The sequence below is a fragment of the Nesoenas mayeri genome (genome assembly GCF_963082525.1).
Source record: "Nesoenas mayeri genome assembly, chromosome: 15".
NCBI lineage: Eukaryota > Metazoa > Chordata > Aves > Columbiformes > Columbidae > Nesoenas > Nesoenas mayeri.
In genome coordinates this window covers 11,687,877-11,702,921 of record NC_137559.1, presented here as the reverse complement: position 1 = coordinate 11,702,921, position 15,045 = coordinate 11,687,877, and the positions used below count along the sequence as shown (strand labels likewise).

Genomic DNA, 15,045 nt, shown 5'->3' with positions numbered 1-15,045 from the left:
CATGATGCCCGACAGTGCCAGCTTAACTGAGAAGTGCTCCTTTTGCAAATGATGGTGTTGGCCACACTAAGGAACAATACCTGGTTTGGACATCAGGTGTGATGTATGTGTATAGTGACACCTCTAATGATTAGATCTCCTTCTACGTCTATGTAAACAATAGTATAGAATTTAACTAAACAAAAAACTGCACTATAAAAACATTAAAATCACCAAACTACTAAACAGTTTCTTGTAATTGTTACTGGTAGCACCTAATTACTTATAAAAAAATGCAATTGACTTATTGAACTGCAGCATCTCGTCTTTTAATTCTCACAGTTGCTATGCTGACCAATATGAAACTTTCTCCTGGCTTCTAAAATTGATTAATGGAGTTGTAAAATTAGTTTTACAAAAGCAAAATACAGGACAAATAATATATTTCTATGTAAACTGAAGCAGCGTAACAAGGAATGTTTATGGTAAATGTTTTTTAAATAGGTATCAGTTTGGGTTCAATTTTTTAAAAATTCCTTTTCTACCAGTAATTAGTAAAGAGTTGGTAATAAAAAGTAAGATTTCACAATAGTTTCAAGGTTATCTGTGGTTCCAAAAGAGAAATAGCAGTTAGTGTTCTGGGGTCTTTCTGTAAGTAACTAAATCAGCACGTTATTCTTAGAGATAGTTCTATACTTTGGCATCTGAAGATAGTCTCTGTGGCTCAGTGTTCCATAACAACAAATGTTCTGTAGAGAGATAAAGGAGTGTCTCAGCTAGCCACTTTAGAGGCAATTTTGAAGGAAAAGTGATCTTTTCATTTAGATGAGAGGGCAGTTTAATAACTTCATAGAAATGAGTCAAAAGGATTTTCTGTAAAACAGTAGCTGATAAGTCCGCATTGCTGCTGGGTGAGTTCCTTTTAGGCAAACATCTACCTGTTTCTTTCTATATAATTATCACAAGGGGTGATAATAAAAGAGATTATAGCAGTAAATACAGTGACAAATTGTACTAACTATGAAATACAGAGTATCTCTGTATTTATAATGATAAAGTTATCCCTCTTCATTTTTATTTTTTTTTTAATTCATCTCTTTAGCTTTACATGCTAGCTAGATCTCATTAGCTCGTGAAATTGTTGCAGATGACCAAAAAAAAGAGCAAAACTACCAATCTGTACATCCAGTTGGAACTGAAAGAATATACAGTTTGATCGCCAAGTACATTTGTACTAAAAAGCAGGTGTTGGTATCTCTGAGACAGGGCAGAGGAAATGATCAGATACTCCTTTTGATTTTAATCCATCCTGTTCCTATAGTATGGATTACAGACTCCTTGTTTTGATTTGTTTTTTTCCCAAAATGTGAACTTCTAAGTAGCAAGGTTCACAGATTTCTAAATGAGAATTTCAAATCTCTCGAATACATTGCAGGTGAAGTAATAGAACTTAGATGTTTTTCTCTTAGGACTTAAAATCCTCAAGGTTCTGTAACCCCTAGGAGAGGTTTGCTCCTGAACGGAATAGTTTTCAATAAGATCTTCAGGGTACTTAATGCTTGATGGAACTTTCATCATCTTGCAGAACTAAGTTTTCCAGGTAGTCCTCAGAACAATCTAGAACTAGTTCCTTCTAGCTCCTATTTGCTAGACTCTTGCATTAAAGCTGCGCAAAACAGAAACACTCCGTTTTTCCACCATGGCCAGCAGTGCAGGCTGGTGGAGATACACGCAGTTTGGAGTAAAACAGCATCCAAGTTTTTAAACTTCACCCAGGTTCTCTATTAATCCTGCACAACAGAAAAATAATTTATAGAAAGCTGTGTATGTGCTTATATGGGAATCATTTGATGTTAAACCTTAAGTGTGGTTTCCACAAACACGAATCCTGTTTGCTTTGAATTTAGAAAGCACAAATCAGGATTTGTACAGTAGCAAAGTTTTCTGCATTTTGGAATGTTAGTGTTTTTAGCATTTCTCTTTTTATGTTACCTGTTTTAAAAAAGAATTTTGCAAGAGAAGGTTTATATTAAATTACTCGTATCTGTAGTTTATTCTCTAAGATTCTGCAGAAGACTTTTGTATGTATTTGGATGACAGTATATGAGAATATACTATGTCATTTTTTTTAATAGTAGAAAATTCATTTTCTGATTGCAATCATATTAGACATATAAAAAGCAAATATTTTACTTTCAATATCCTTTCAGATGCACAAAGTAAATTGCAGTTATTTTTTTAAAAAACGCTTTTTACATATTTTGCAGTAGTGCCCTTTAATATCTCTATCAATATAAATATTGTTTTATTTTTATTAGACTTCATAAATATATTGGCATATCTGTAACACTAAACATGAAGCTTCCAATGCAAGAGTTTGTACATAGTCCATATCCAAATGTCACCATTATTTCATTTAAAAGATCCCAGCATGTGTACCTCATGATCCTTATAAACTCTGTAGTACTGAAATACGTCAACACTTTTTCTTGCTACATTCATTAAAATTAAGCACCCTTACCCTACCCCATCTGTAAACATCAAGTCAATTGGCAGCTAGCACATTTCCCAGTCAGCAAGCAGTATTGTGAATTTTATCTTCTCTTGCAGAAATCAATTCGTCTTCGTTGCAGCAGATGAAATTTCTTGTAACACCTCTGCAGGTAACAATCATTGATACTTCTTGATGCATCCATCCAGGTCTCAATATCCTTTTTCACATGCTGCATTTAATCGTAAGAGAAAGCATAGGAAAGTCCATAGTATAAATCTTTGAAACAGTTTAATTAATTTATAGCTTGAGCTTATAGGTTCTGTCATATAAAAGACAGGTTATTTTGCTGACTTTGGTGTTTTATTTCCGGTTTAAATATCATATGGCCTAGAAAGTAAGGATATGTTAAACCTACTTACTGTGTAGTATGATAAAGATTGTGACTTTTAAAAAGCCAAAACAGCCAGAACTAATGAAAAGAATAAAGGCTTAGATGTGTGTAGGACATTGTAAGTGCTATAGATTTTATAATTTTCAACTCTTTGGGGGCAAATATTGCCCGCAAGGGTACTGCAGACCCTAAAGCACTCACAAAGTCTATCCTATGGATAAGATAGTGGGAGAGAGGGTCTGTGTCTTCAGAGGATCGCTCGCTAGTAAGTAAAAAGTCTTAGCTGCTCTGCTACTATACTATCATGTTGTAAGATGTGGGTACAGAAGAATGAGCAATGCTTGTGAAAGTTAATAGTAATTTATAATTATATTGAACATGTCAAGGGATTTTCTCTCGTTTAAGCAAGAGTTTGAACAGCCTTAGTCTTAATTCAGGTAAGGATGGTATTATGTCACTGCATAAGAAAGCAAAAGCCCAAAGAAATAGTAACAGTGCTGGGGCATATTCTGCCAGTAACGGTATGCAAAAATCTGCTGAGTTCGTAGATGCTGTTTGTCGTGAAGGATGAAAGGATATATCATGTGACACAAAATGTTGGTATTAAGAAGTGTTTATTTATAGTTTTACATTAGCAGAAATAAATGAAAGGTGAAGAGCTTTCTGTTTATGCCATAGTGACCTACATATAAACAAATAAAGAACATTTCTTTATGAAAAAGAAGATCATAGCTAAAGCCAAAATATGCAAAAATTGTAATAACCTGTATGCTAACTATAGCATTTTTCATGGTAATCTGAAAAGTTCTTCTGTAACAAAACCTGATTTAACAGATTTTTCAAAGTCCTAAATCATTAAGAGAATACATTTGGAGAAGTCAACATTTGACACTTTCCTGATCTCAGTAGACTTGGATTTATCTTTCATTGTTTCACTTGTGCTTCCTGCTCAGCTTCAGATTGGAGTGAGCTGTAGCAGGGAGGCTACTAATTTGTAAGTCTAGGCCTTGCCAAATAAGAATAAAAATCATTATTTGAGCAATTTTTAAACTAGAGATAGACGTGCAGTCTTTAATATTTTTCTTGTCATGGAAATTACTTCCTGTTTTGCAGAATGAAGCCTTCTAAGCAATAATAATTTTTATTATAAAAACTTGTTTTTTCCTCTCAGCTCAGTTACATGTCCAAGACTATATTATACATATTCTGTATATCACTACTTTGGAATTCCGGTCAAAAATAGAGTGCTCTTGTTTATCAGTAAATTCAGTGAACTTTACACAGATTAAAATAGATCTCTGTGTATATTTATTAAAACTTTTCAGTTTACCAATTGATTACCTCTGTTGAGTTGATTCAACAATAAGGTATTTTTGTTAGGTATGCTTTTGACCACATCATAAACATATCCATCATAAGTGACTGTAGGTGCTTTTTTGGTAATACGATCTGAAGTAGAACTCTAATGCAAGCCTGTATCTTGTTTCTTGAATACCTAAGTTTTAGCCATACACGTTAAATGACTTTTGGCTTTATAAAAAAATAATTTTCCGGCCCGTATGACTGTGGTACGTGCTGCCAAAGTTGCATTTGGTCTTTCAAGTGTGTAAGTTGACTTTCAACTCATTTATTATCTAATGTTTTGTGTTTTAATACATGGAGCATATATAGAGATACATAAACTTTTAGAACCGAAGCTAACCTTCCTGTGGTTTTTCAGGTGCATGCAAAACACCTACAATTTTATAGTGCTTTTTTTTAGTGCTCCTAAACTAAATTACTGCAATTCAGCTGTTTGTAAAATTGATATAAAGTGAAGATACTGAATACATGCTCAATGTTTGAAATGTGAGTATATGTCTGTTTGTATTGTCTCAATGTAAAGAATGCGTGTGTTTGTAGATTTCAAATAGTAATTAAAAAAGTAAACTTTTTATTAGAGCTTTATAATCAAATAAAATGGGAGCTCGTGGGTGATTCTGCTGGTAATATTCACTCTTCCCTTCCAAATGCTTTCTCTTTCCTGCCAGAGGATACTTAGCCATCAGCCACGTGACATTTTTTGTAATTTAGGAATAACTGAATGTGTTAATGAATGGATAGTGTGTCCATACGCATTTCTGTTATGTATGTGTATCTGTTCTTGTGTGCACGTTATATAAAGAAAACCTATTCAAATATCTGACAGAGGAAACCTTCCTTGGGAAATTTAGAAATATTTCACTCTTGATTGCATCCAGTGCATTCTGAAGCTAAAAATAATTACTCTTCAGAAGAGAAGTTCTGTGCTTCTGGGATAGATCTTCTCTGGCAGGCGTGATTAAAGAGTCTGCAAACAGACCTGAACTAGAACAGAGGGAGGGAAACTCTCTGAAACCTTCTGTCAGTTTTATGACGGGATTTTAACAAGGATCTCTGAAGACCTTGCTCTAGCAACTGTCTGACAATGGGTGTGTAGGAGAGGATTAATCTTGAGGTTCCTGGCTGATGGGGGCAATGGGCACATTGCCCTGTCAGGCTCCTAATAAATCAGAATGAGGACCAAAATAAACCCATGGTTTATTTTCATGTTGGTTACCAAACACTGTTCATTTCAAACCTTTAGCATTTTAATGAATTTTTCAAACCAGTGCCCCATATTGTTTTTCTTGTAGGTTTTGTAAGATCAAAATTCATGGTTTGTAAAGAAAAAAATATTTTGTAGTATGTTTCCAAGTGCATTCTAGGATGTATCTGCCTATTGCATTTTATGATTTTTGTGTAAAAATGGGGCAGGATCATTATTCTGTATTTATATCACTCTTTCTTTCTTCCTTCAGTTTTTAACTGTTATGTGACTTCCATCTACAAATAATAAATTCCAGTGCAGCTGCATGCCTGGTATTATTTTTCTCCCAAGTGTATATGCAGTTTATGATTTTGAAATAACAGAGGGAAATGCAAGGGTATATATAAACCTGAATTTGGAATGAAGTATGGTGGAAGTGGTTATAACATCTGTCCAATTGTGACTGTATTTATTTACATATTTGAGCAGAATCATCCCCAGGAGGCAGGATTGTGTGTGTGTTTGTGTGCAAAAGAAATGCATTATAAAGCTTTAGAAGTTGACAGTCCTAGATTAAGTTATTGACCTCCATTTGGAGAAAGATACAGTCTCCAAAACAGATTAAACATTCTGAAAGGTTTAATTTTATAACTCTAGGAAAAAATGTCTCACAAAAGCAGGCAGCTTAAAGCATCAAACACTGGAGTTTGTGCTATTGAAATAGTTCAAACAGAATATCAGCAATTTTTAGCCAATGCAATTGCTCAAGTCATTGCAATTTTCCTGTACACTGTTATTAACCTGTCAACACTAACACTATTACAAAGTTAATTCATGAAACAATAGCAAATATGGAGATACTTATTTAAAAGCAAATATTGGACAAAGTGCTTGGAATGGTTAAGCTGCCTGTTGTGGCGTACCTCTGCGATGGCACATAAATAACTGTAGATGGTGCAAATTTTGCCATTCATGCTTGCATACATCTCATTGACTTCTTCACATCTGGTGGGAGATATTGATCAGATTGTTCTCTTTCAAGGTATCATTTCAAAGGAATTTCCAAGAAGCACTTATAATCCAAACTGCTTTGGAAAAATGCGGTTTCAGCCTTTTTGAATCACTGTGTAAAGACATATGTTCAGATGTGAGAGGTTCTTGCCCTCTAGTATTTCTGCCTATGGGTTTGACTTCATTTTCTGCATCGATTTGAGTGGGAAAATAACCGTTTTCTATGAGATGCTTTTATTATTATGTTATGCTCTTCCACTAATCAGATAAAATAAAAAATTAAGATGAAGGAGCATCTGTAAGGTGTTTGTGCTAGTATTTATTTAAGGCTGTACTGCTTTTCACTGTGAAAAATAGCAGATACTGAAGTTTTTGCTCTGGAAAGACTAGGAAATGTTGTACTAATGCACTTTATTAAACTACTTCTATAAATTCAAGTGTCTTTTATGTTGGCAGTTTAAACTTGCATTTATTGCTGCTGTAAATAGTTGCTTATGGAATTCCATTTGTTACAGCCTTTACTGCTCTTGGTAGTTGTGTGGTAAAGATGTTCAGCTGTTGGATCACTTGATAAAAATCAGTAAACAGTTAATGATTACCCTCTGTTCTACTTTCATGAAGTTTGATCAATTCCTTTTTCTCACCCAGTGCAAACACTGGCAGCCCCTTTTTGGCATCTTTGTCATTATCTCTTTGACAGCTTGCCTTCCCGGTGCTTACAGTTCTAGGTCAGTTCGCATGGCTAGTCAAATGTGACAACATGACAAGATTAAGTAAAGCTGAGGTTCTGTGATTTGTAAATGGGGGATTTGCAATGTGAAGCTCCTTTGATAACAGAAATAGTGAATAATCTGTGTTTGCCCTCAACAAGTGCGTATGTGTGCATCTTCTGTGCTGTTTTTTTAATGAAGCATCCAGAATTTGTTTTTTTCTCTGATATACTGAAAATCGTACACACGAAAGGTGGTTTGTGTGTGTGCATGTATGTATTGTTATATACAAGTACATTAGATAAACAAAGATTCAATTTCAATATCCTGAGATTATCATAATGCATTTAAAATATTTTAAAATAATATGTCTGCATACTACAGAACCTTACACAAAAGCACAAAAGACTGTTTTAAAATTTAATAAATGAAGTACCCAGTGTATTTATTATTGAAATAGATAAGAATTTATTCAAGGTTTACTGCCCCAAAATATAACTGCAGTAGTAACAGGAAAATGCTATACAGATAAAATAAATACTTGGTTTTCACTGTAATACAGCTGGTTCTACGTGTCACCTGATGGCAAGCCCCAGTTTCCCCAGTGGCTTTTTTATTGAGATTTATATAAATTCCTACTTTCTTGGATAGAAATTATACAGAAGGGTGGTGTTAGTAGTATAGAATTACGTTAGATGCTTAACTGGGCATCAAATGTGTCAATCCAGACAGCAAGATGGAAACTTGAGACAAAGCTTTTAAGCTGGGATCTGTTCTTGGATTTTTCCATGGCAGTTATTCAGCATCAGGTCAGAAGGGACATCACCTGTGCTGCTGCTTGTTGCACTTGCACATTTCTGCAAATGAACCAACATCAATCATATTTATTTAAAAGTTTAACAAGTTGGCAGCTCAGCTTTGGATGGCTGTAGCTACAGGTTGACATATGGGAACAAAAATTAAAATCAAGTCTGAGCATCAGTGACCAAAATTTCTGCAAAACATATCCATCAATTAGCAAGGAATATTTACTGGCCAAATTCAAATGTGACATAAATAAGTAAACAGTCAAGAAGTTGAAAATATTCTCTGCATTTACAAAATTCTGAATAGGCTTCTCAAGTTACTTCTTTCTCCAACCTGCAGGAAAAAGTGAAGATTGCTTTTAGTACTTCATCAGTAACGTGTTTACAAAGATCCCTACATGGAAATCTTTTATTATTGCCCTATCCCTGTTGCAGACTGTGGTCAAGTTTCTTCATCTCTGTGAAAACCTAGGAATATTAATTCTATACTAAAAGGAAATCCCTCATGGTGTTGAAGGTATACAGCAGTTCCGCACTGCAGTATACCTTGAAGTTTTAGCATTTAATTGTGCTGTCGGTCTCTACTACATCTTCCCAATTCTTTCTCTGCTCCACATCACAAATCTGTAAAGCGCTGTCAGTCATGGAAAATTATATGCAACAATATATTTTATGGGTTCTCCCTTGTAGAATGATCTTAGTGTTTGATATTGTTCATTTAAAACGTTGCATAGAGGATTTTAGCATTCTTAACTGTTACAATCAAGGAAAATGACTAGAAGATTTATCAGCGGATTTCAATAATTTTCCTTGGTCGTAAGTAAAAACTTAGAATAGATGACTTTCATCATTGCCTTCTGAGATACACAGAGAAACTCATTGCTCATTCAAGTGACTGGAGTGCCTGAAGTTGCCTGGTGATAACATCCAAAATTAAATAAACTGATCGGTTGCACATGCTTTGAGCATGGTAAGCAGATACCATCCTACTGTAGTGAAGAATTGAAGTTAAAGGACTACCATTGATGCACAGTGTTGGCCCATTGAGGTTAAAAAAATGCTCAGCAATGTGGTGTAAGAGGTGCACGTACGAAGCTCTGCTGCTCATGTCAGTTATCTTGATGTCACTGTAGTTATGTGACCAAGAGAAAGAGTAAGATGGTAGTTACTGAAATTATTTATCTGGATAAGGCCAGGTAACCCTTGTTTTTCTTGTATTCCAATTTTTTACTAAAATCTTCACATCTTTGTCTAAAACTTCATTGCAATTCTGCATTAAGATGTGTCAGGGAGAGATGCGGCTTCTTTCTATGGCACCTGCCACCAGCAAGCGGCACATCCTACACCAGTACAACCCGCCTGGGCAACAAGTAGGGCAGGAACCAAAGCACAGGGCATGACCCCCTACCTTCTCCTGCTTGGCCACATCTCGCCTGTTCAATTGCCTCTTTGTGAAATTTAGTAATAATTGTCAGTACGAGAATTTCAGTAAATTGAGATTACTCTGGTTGAAGATTCAATGAATATTGGTCTGAAGAAGCAGCAGTTTTATCACACTGTTATTCAGTTTTAATCAAAGCTAGTAAAGTATGGATAATTTTGTGGAAAAGTTAGAAATACGAGCGATACATATACTTTGTAATATGGCAAGTAATGGGGGATTATATCAGTGTTAGATTTAGCTTAGGTAATACCAGGTTTTTATCTTCACTTTTGTGTTTCTTTAAACAGATTCATCATTTTCTATAATCCTTCTGGCAATATGTTGACTTTAAAAATGGGGGTAAATGATAGTGATCAGAAAGATATGTGCATCAAATTCATAAACAATAAAATAATGTTTAAAATTCTCCTGCAGTTCTCAAATCACTTGAGGGAAATATGTTAACTTGGTTCATACTTCATAATGTGAATTTTTCCTTATTAATGTTACTATTAAACCCTATAGTATGTATATTATTAAGGACCTTCCATTGTCTTTCCTAGATGGGTATGGAAATACAGACATAGTACCAAAGAATATAAAAACCTCAAATGGTAACTACAAAGAAAGGCACATACTTTCCCTGTTTTTAGAGACTTCAGCAATACCTACTACCGATGATTTAAGAAGAGAGATTCAATTTCAAAGGCCCTACTAAAATAAATCTCACAACCAATTACGATTTTTAATTCTCCTTTTATTATTTGTGCAGTGGATAACAAATTGTCCCTTTATGTAGTATTTTAGCAATTTTAAACCCTGTACTGAAAATGATTGAAGAAATTGAGATATAGAATGAGTAAAGAAGAATTTAAAATACACTGAGCTTTGGTGGATAATTTATAGTTACTTTTACAGATGTTAGCCTGGCTACACTGATTTTTTCCTCCATGATTACCCAGAAAGGTGTTAGTCCAGCTACTTCACAACCAGTGCCAGTATGGTAACATTTTTTTTCCCTGTTATGTCCTGAATGCTTGTTCCAGATATACTGGAAAATTGTGGAATTTGTTCTAATTAGCGGTGCACCAAAACTGTTCATCAGACGTTTTCTTAGACAAGAATTTGTGAGTGCACATATTGGTTTTGATACATTGATTTAATGTTCTGTGAAACACAGACAATCGCATTGACTATTAATTTATTCAAAATACTTTACCATTTGCATGTCCTAAATTTTAGTAAATTGTTTACCTAGAATGATTATTTCCGGTGCAAATTATCCAAAGCATTTAAATGCCACTGGTTTTAATGAGAAATAAGCATGCTGGCATAATAGTGAATAAATGAACCAATGACTATATAACTGAACTAGCTTACTGATTTTCAGTGTCACAATATAGTTTAAATCCTTATTACTATTTTCAGCATGGAAATCAAAATCTATTCTGCTAACCTTCTGAGCTTCTAAATTTGGTGTCATGCAAGGGCGTGTTTTAAAATTAGCATTTAAAAAGAAACCCACGTGCTTTAAGTTTAAGCTGACACTGTTCCTTTCCTCTGTGGAAATGAAATTTATTAATCATAATAAAACCATCATATTCTGAAGGTAGAGGTCACCCTGAGGAGGGGAAAAAAAAAAGGTCTTTTCATCACAGAGGAATTTCAGTGCTGGGTTTGTTATTTTTCCCCCAGATGATGTCTGAGCATGTATTCACTTCCCTTTGGAAATACATTCTTCCACGTTTGTGCTTACATATGTCAAGTGTATTTAAGAGGGTGCAAGAATGGGAATTTTGCAATTGACTTGATACATTTTCTTTTCTCTTACAGAGGATTTTGGAATAATTATTTTTACATTTTATTTTATGTTTACATTTGTTTAAGTGGAATTTCAATGTCCCATAAAAGAAAAGGAAGAGGTCTTTCTTATTTTAACAAGAATATAAGCATTGCTAATTCTGAAATATCGTAATGTTAATATCACAGTACAAGCTTCAGCATTATCATAATATAAATGTGCAACATTCTTTGTAAGGAGCCAAGATTCAGTTTTTACATTAGTATTACTTCACAACTTTTCCATTTTAAGTAAGAAACCTGGTTTACACAGTAGAATGAAAAAGTAATGTAAAGCATTGACAGTAAGTTATTACTATTTTGGCAAAAGAGTAATAAGAACATACTCATAAGTAAATACTGGGTTGAAACAGTAACTTTTTTCTTTCTTTTGAAATTGCTTAATCTGTTTGTTCATCCATATTTTCCTCTTAGTGTCCAGATTTCTGTAAAATATTTCTGTAATACTGTTAGCAACATGTTTTATTACATCAGTGTTTTAAACTTGCTAGTTACTTCAGTAGCTGGGGTAATATATACTAATAATTTCATAAAGCCTGAGCACTCTGTATTTGGGGTTGTTCCTTCCTTACAAGTGGCCCTTGCCTTGAGACCACTTAATCCCCTGCCACAGGTGACCCATTAGACTTCTTGGTTTTGTGGGGCACTGTGATATAGTGAAGGATCCTGCAGGAACAGGATGGAGCCAAAATGCAGCCCCACAGCAGGGAATGGATCAGAGCACTGGGGGAAAAAAGGCTCACAGAGTAAGTCCCGGTGTGGTTAATGGTTTACACTAGATCATAATGAATTTAAGTCTTAAAGAACTAAATTTACAATCCTTGTTCAGTACTGCAGTAATACTGGTAAAAAAAACCCAACCAAACAAACCACCACACCAAAAAACCACAAACAAACAAAACAACAAAACCACAAACAAAAAAAAAAAAAGGGAGGAAAACAAAACAAAATTAAACACAACCAAAAAAACCTGATTTCCATTGCTTTAAAAACAATAGTCATGACATTGAAGCATGTATAATAATAGTACATGCAATTCCTCTTCTATGTTACTAGAGGTATGAAGGAAATTCATAGTGCTGCAAAAAAGTGTAGCTTTAAATTAATAATTTTCACTTTCTAGATGTTTACTTGCTGTTTGGATGAGATTTGACTTGAGAGAATTAAAATGATTTATAAAATGGATTTTCAGACATTAAAAATGGGCATACAGAGGAAAATATGGTGTCTTCGTGACTTCGGTGTAGATGAACAAGACATATGAGGTTCTGTTATGGCTGCTATCAAAATCAAGCATTTAAAAAGTCTATTATAATGTTTGCATCCTAATGAGGAGGGTTACCAAGGCTGAGGTTTATGGAAGTTCTTCCAACAAAAGAGGATCCAGAGTATGGGGTCAATGTCAAATGTGCTCAAAGAACTCGTTATGCCCTTTTTCCAACTCAAAGGACCACCAAGTGTCATTTTTTTTTAGTGGGAACTGCCTGCTTTCTTTGTTGTTAACTGCCTTGGATGATTTCCAAAGATAGGTATTCATGGATACCAAGTATTTAAATTGAATTGATACATATATTTCACCCTTCACTCATCAATATATTGGATGCGAAAGAGGAACTAATACGTTTTATACAAGTCTTTTACACATATTATCCTGAATTTAAGACCATGAGATAGAAGGTGATTGCCCAACATACTGCTTCCTCTGGATATTCGTTTATATCTTTGATAGCTATGAGGTCGTCTCTGCCCATATCTAAAGTAAACATAGCTGTGAGGTAAAATATAGAGCCCACATTCATGAACTTGTGGTACTTTTGTAGCTGTAATAGATTAACTCCTTTTCAATGAATTATCCCTTAATAGAAAGGTGAATTTGCTGAGTAAACAGAACAGTAAAACTGAAGGCATTCAGCAAATATGGCTGTACTTTGTAGTGAAACATCCAGATTTTGCCATGGAATACTTTATAAGAACATAGGTAGACTTCACTTTTGCTCAAAATGCCAGGCTCTGCTGCTAGAAAGAACTGGCTTATTCACAATACGGAATATCAAACAATGTACACTTTGAAGTTTAAACTTACTGAACTTTTTTTTCTACTTTTTCATCAAGATGTGTGGTTATATATGTCCTTGGAAAAGGAAAAGCACGTAAATTCTCCAAATCTGTGACCCTAGCCGTGATCTGAGAGTAAAAGACATTTATATAAAGTCTCTGCCTTTTCAGTGCTGAACCTTTTTGCTTTTAGGTAGCACGGTTACCCCAGGAGGTGGTTTACTGGTCCCTAATGCTCTTGTAAATGTTGGCGCAGTGAAATGGAGAATTAAAGACTATCTCATCTATGGTAATTTCTGCTCCTTCCTTGAAGTTGTCCCTGGTTAGGTAGGAATGTCTAGTTCAGATAATTCGGACGTCTTCTCTACGTCGTATCCAGGACCCACAGTAGTGGTTGGTGGAGTATTACATATGCCATGGAAACATTCCTTTCTCAGCTTTCCCTCAGCTGATTATCTAGGAATCAGATAGTCACATTCCACTTGTGGAGGAGGAAATACATGATAATAAAATAGGACAAATGTGCTCTTTTCAAAAAAAGGAAGTTTGTATTTGTGTCTGAAAAATAAGGTAGTTACACAGAATGAGATCAGTCAGGGGTTATTGGTTACATAAGGCTAAAAAATAATGTTGTTTTTTGAGAGATATTAAGATATTATTAAAACTTAAATTGTTTACTACATTAGCCCTCATATGCAAGACAGGACTATAATGTCAAGATCGCTTTTGTTGTTACATATGACGCCTGAGATCAAATGGATGTTCTTTCATTACGGAAAACTGTTAAGACACATTCGGTGCAACCTGTATCTAGTTGACATGTGCATCTCTCCAGCAATAACTGCACTCAGACTGTGAAGCAAAGCTTTGAATATGTGTATGGTAGATGTGGAGGGAAACATAGTGACAGAGGATGAGGGAAAAGCTGAAGTACTAAATGCCTTCTTTGCCTCAGTCTTTAACAGACCAGTTGTGCTCCAGGTACCCAGCCCCCTGCGCTGGCAGACAGGGACGAGGAGCAAAATGAAGCCCAAATAATCCAAGAAGAAATGGTTAGTGATCTGCTACACCACTTAGACACCCACAAATCTATGGGGCCAGATGGGATCCATCCAAGGGTACTGAGGGAGCTGGCAGAGGTGATCACCAAGCCACTTTCAATTATTTATCACCAGTCCTGGCTAACTGGGGAGGTCCCAGTTGACTGGAAGTTGGCAAATGTGATGCCCATCTACAAGAAGAGCCAGAAGGAGGACCTGAGGAATTACAAACCTGTCAGTCTGACCTTGATGCCGGGGGAGGTGATGGAACATATAATCCTGAGTGCCATTGTGCAGCACATATAAGACAACCAAGTGATCAGGCCCAGCCAGCATGGGTTTATGAAAAGCAGGTCTTGCTTGACCAACCTGATCTTCTATGACAAGGTGACCCCATCGGGAAAGGCTGTGGATGTTGTGTACTTAGACTTCAGTAAAGCCTTTGAGACTGTGTCCCACAGCATTCTCCTGGAGAAGCTGGCAGCTCATGGCTTGGAAGGGTGTACTCTTTGCTGGGTAAAGAACTGGCTGGAGGGCTGGGCCCAAAGAGTTGTGGTGAATGGAGTCAAATCCAGTTGGCAGCTGGTCACGAGTGGTGTTCCCCAGGGCTCAGTACTGGGGCCAGTTCTGTTTAATGTCTTTACCAATGACCTGGATGGGGGGATAGAGTGCACTCTCAGTAAGTTTGCAGACGACACCAAGTTGGGTGGGAGTGTTGATCTGCTGGA

General features: G+C 35.6%; 1 protein-coding gene across 16 annotated transcripts in view; it reads left to right on the top strand.

Moving 5' to 3' along the window:
* Window positions 1–15,045, top strand: part of RBFOX1 (RNA binding fox-1 homolog 1) — a gene marked incomplete at both ends in the record, with an annotated part of 262,864 nt that overhangs the window by 245,197 nt on the left and 2,622 nt on the right. For 7 of the 16 annotated variants that reach the window (XM_080354214.1, XM_080354221.1, XM_080354216.1 and 4 more), the window contains one exon: window positions 2,590–2,642. The exons of the other annotated variants lie outside the window; for them this stretch is intronic. In XM_080354214.1, the coding sequence (XP_080210340.1) occupies window positions 2,590–2,642 (53 nt within the window). The remainder of the gene's footprint in view (window positions 1–2,589; window positions 2,643–15,045) is intronic. 16 annotated transcript variants of the gene reach the window in all.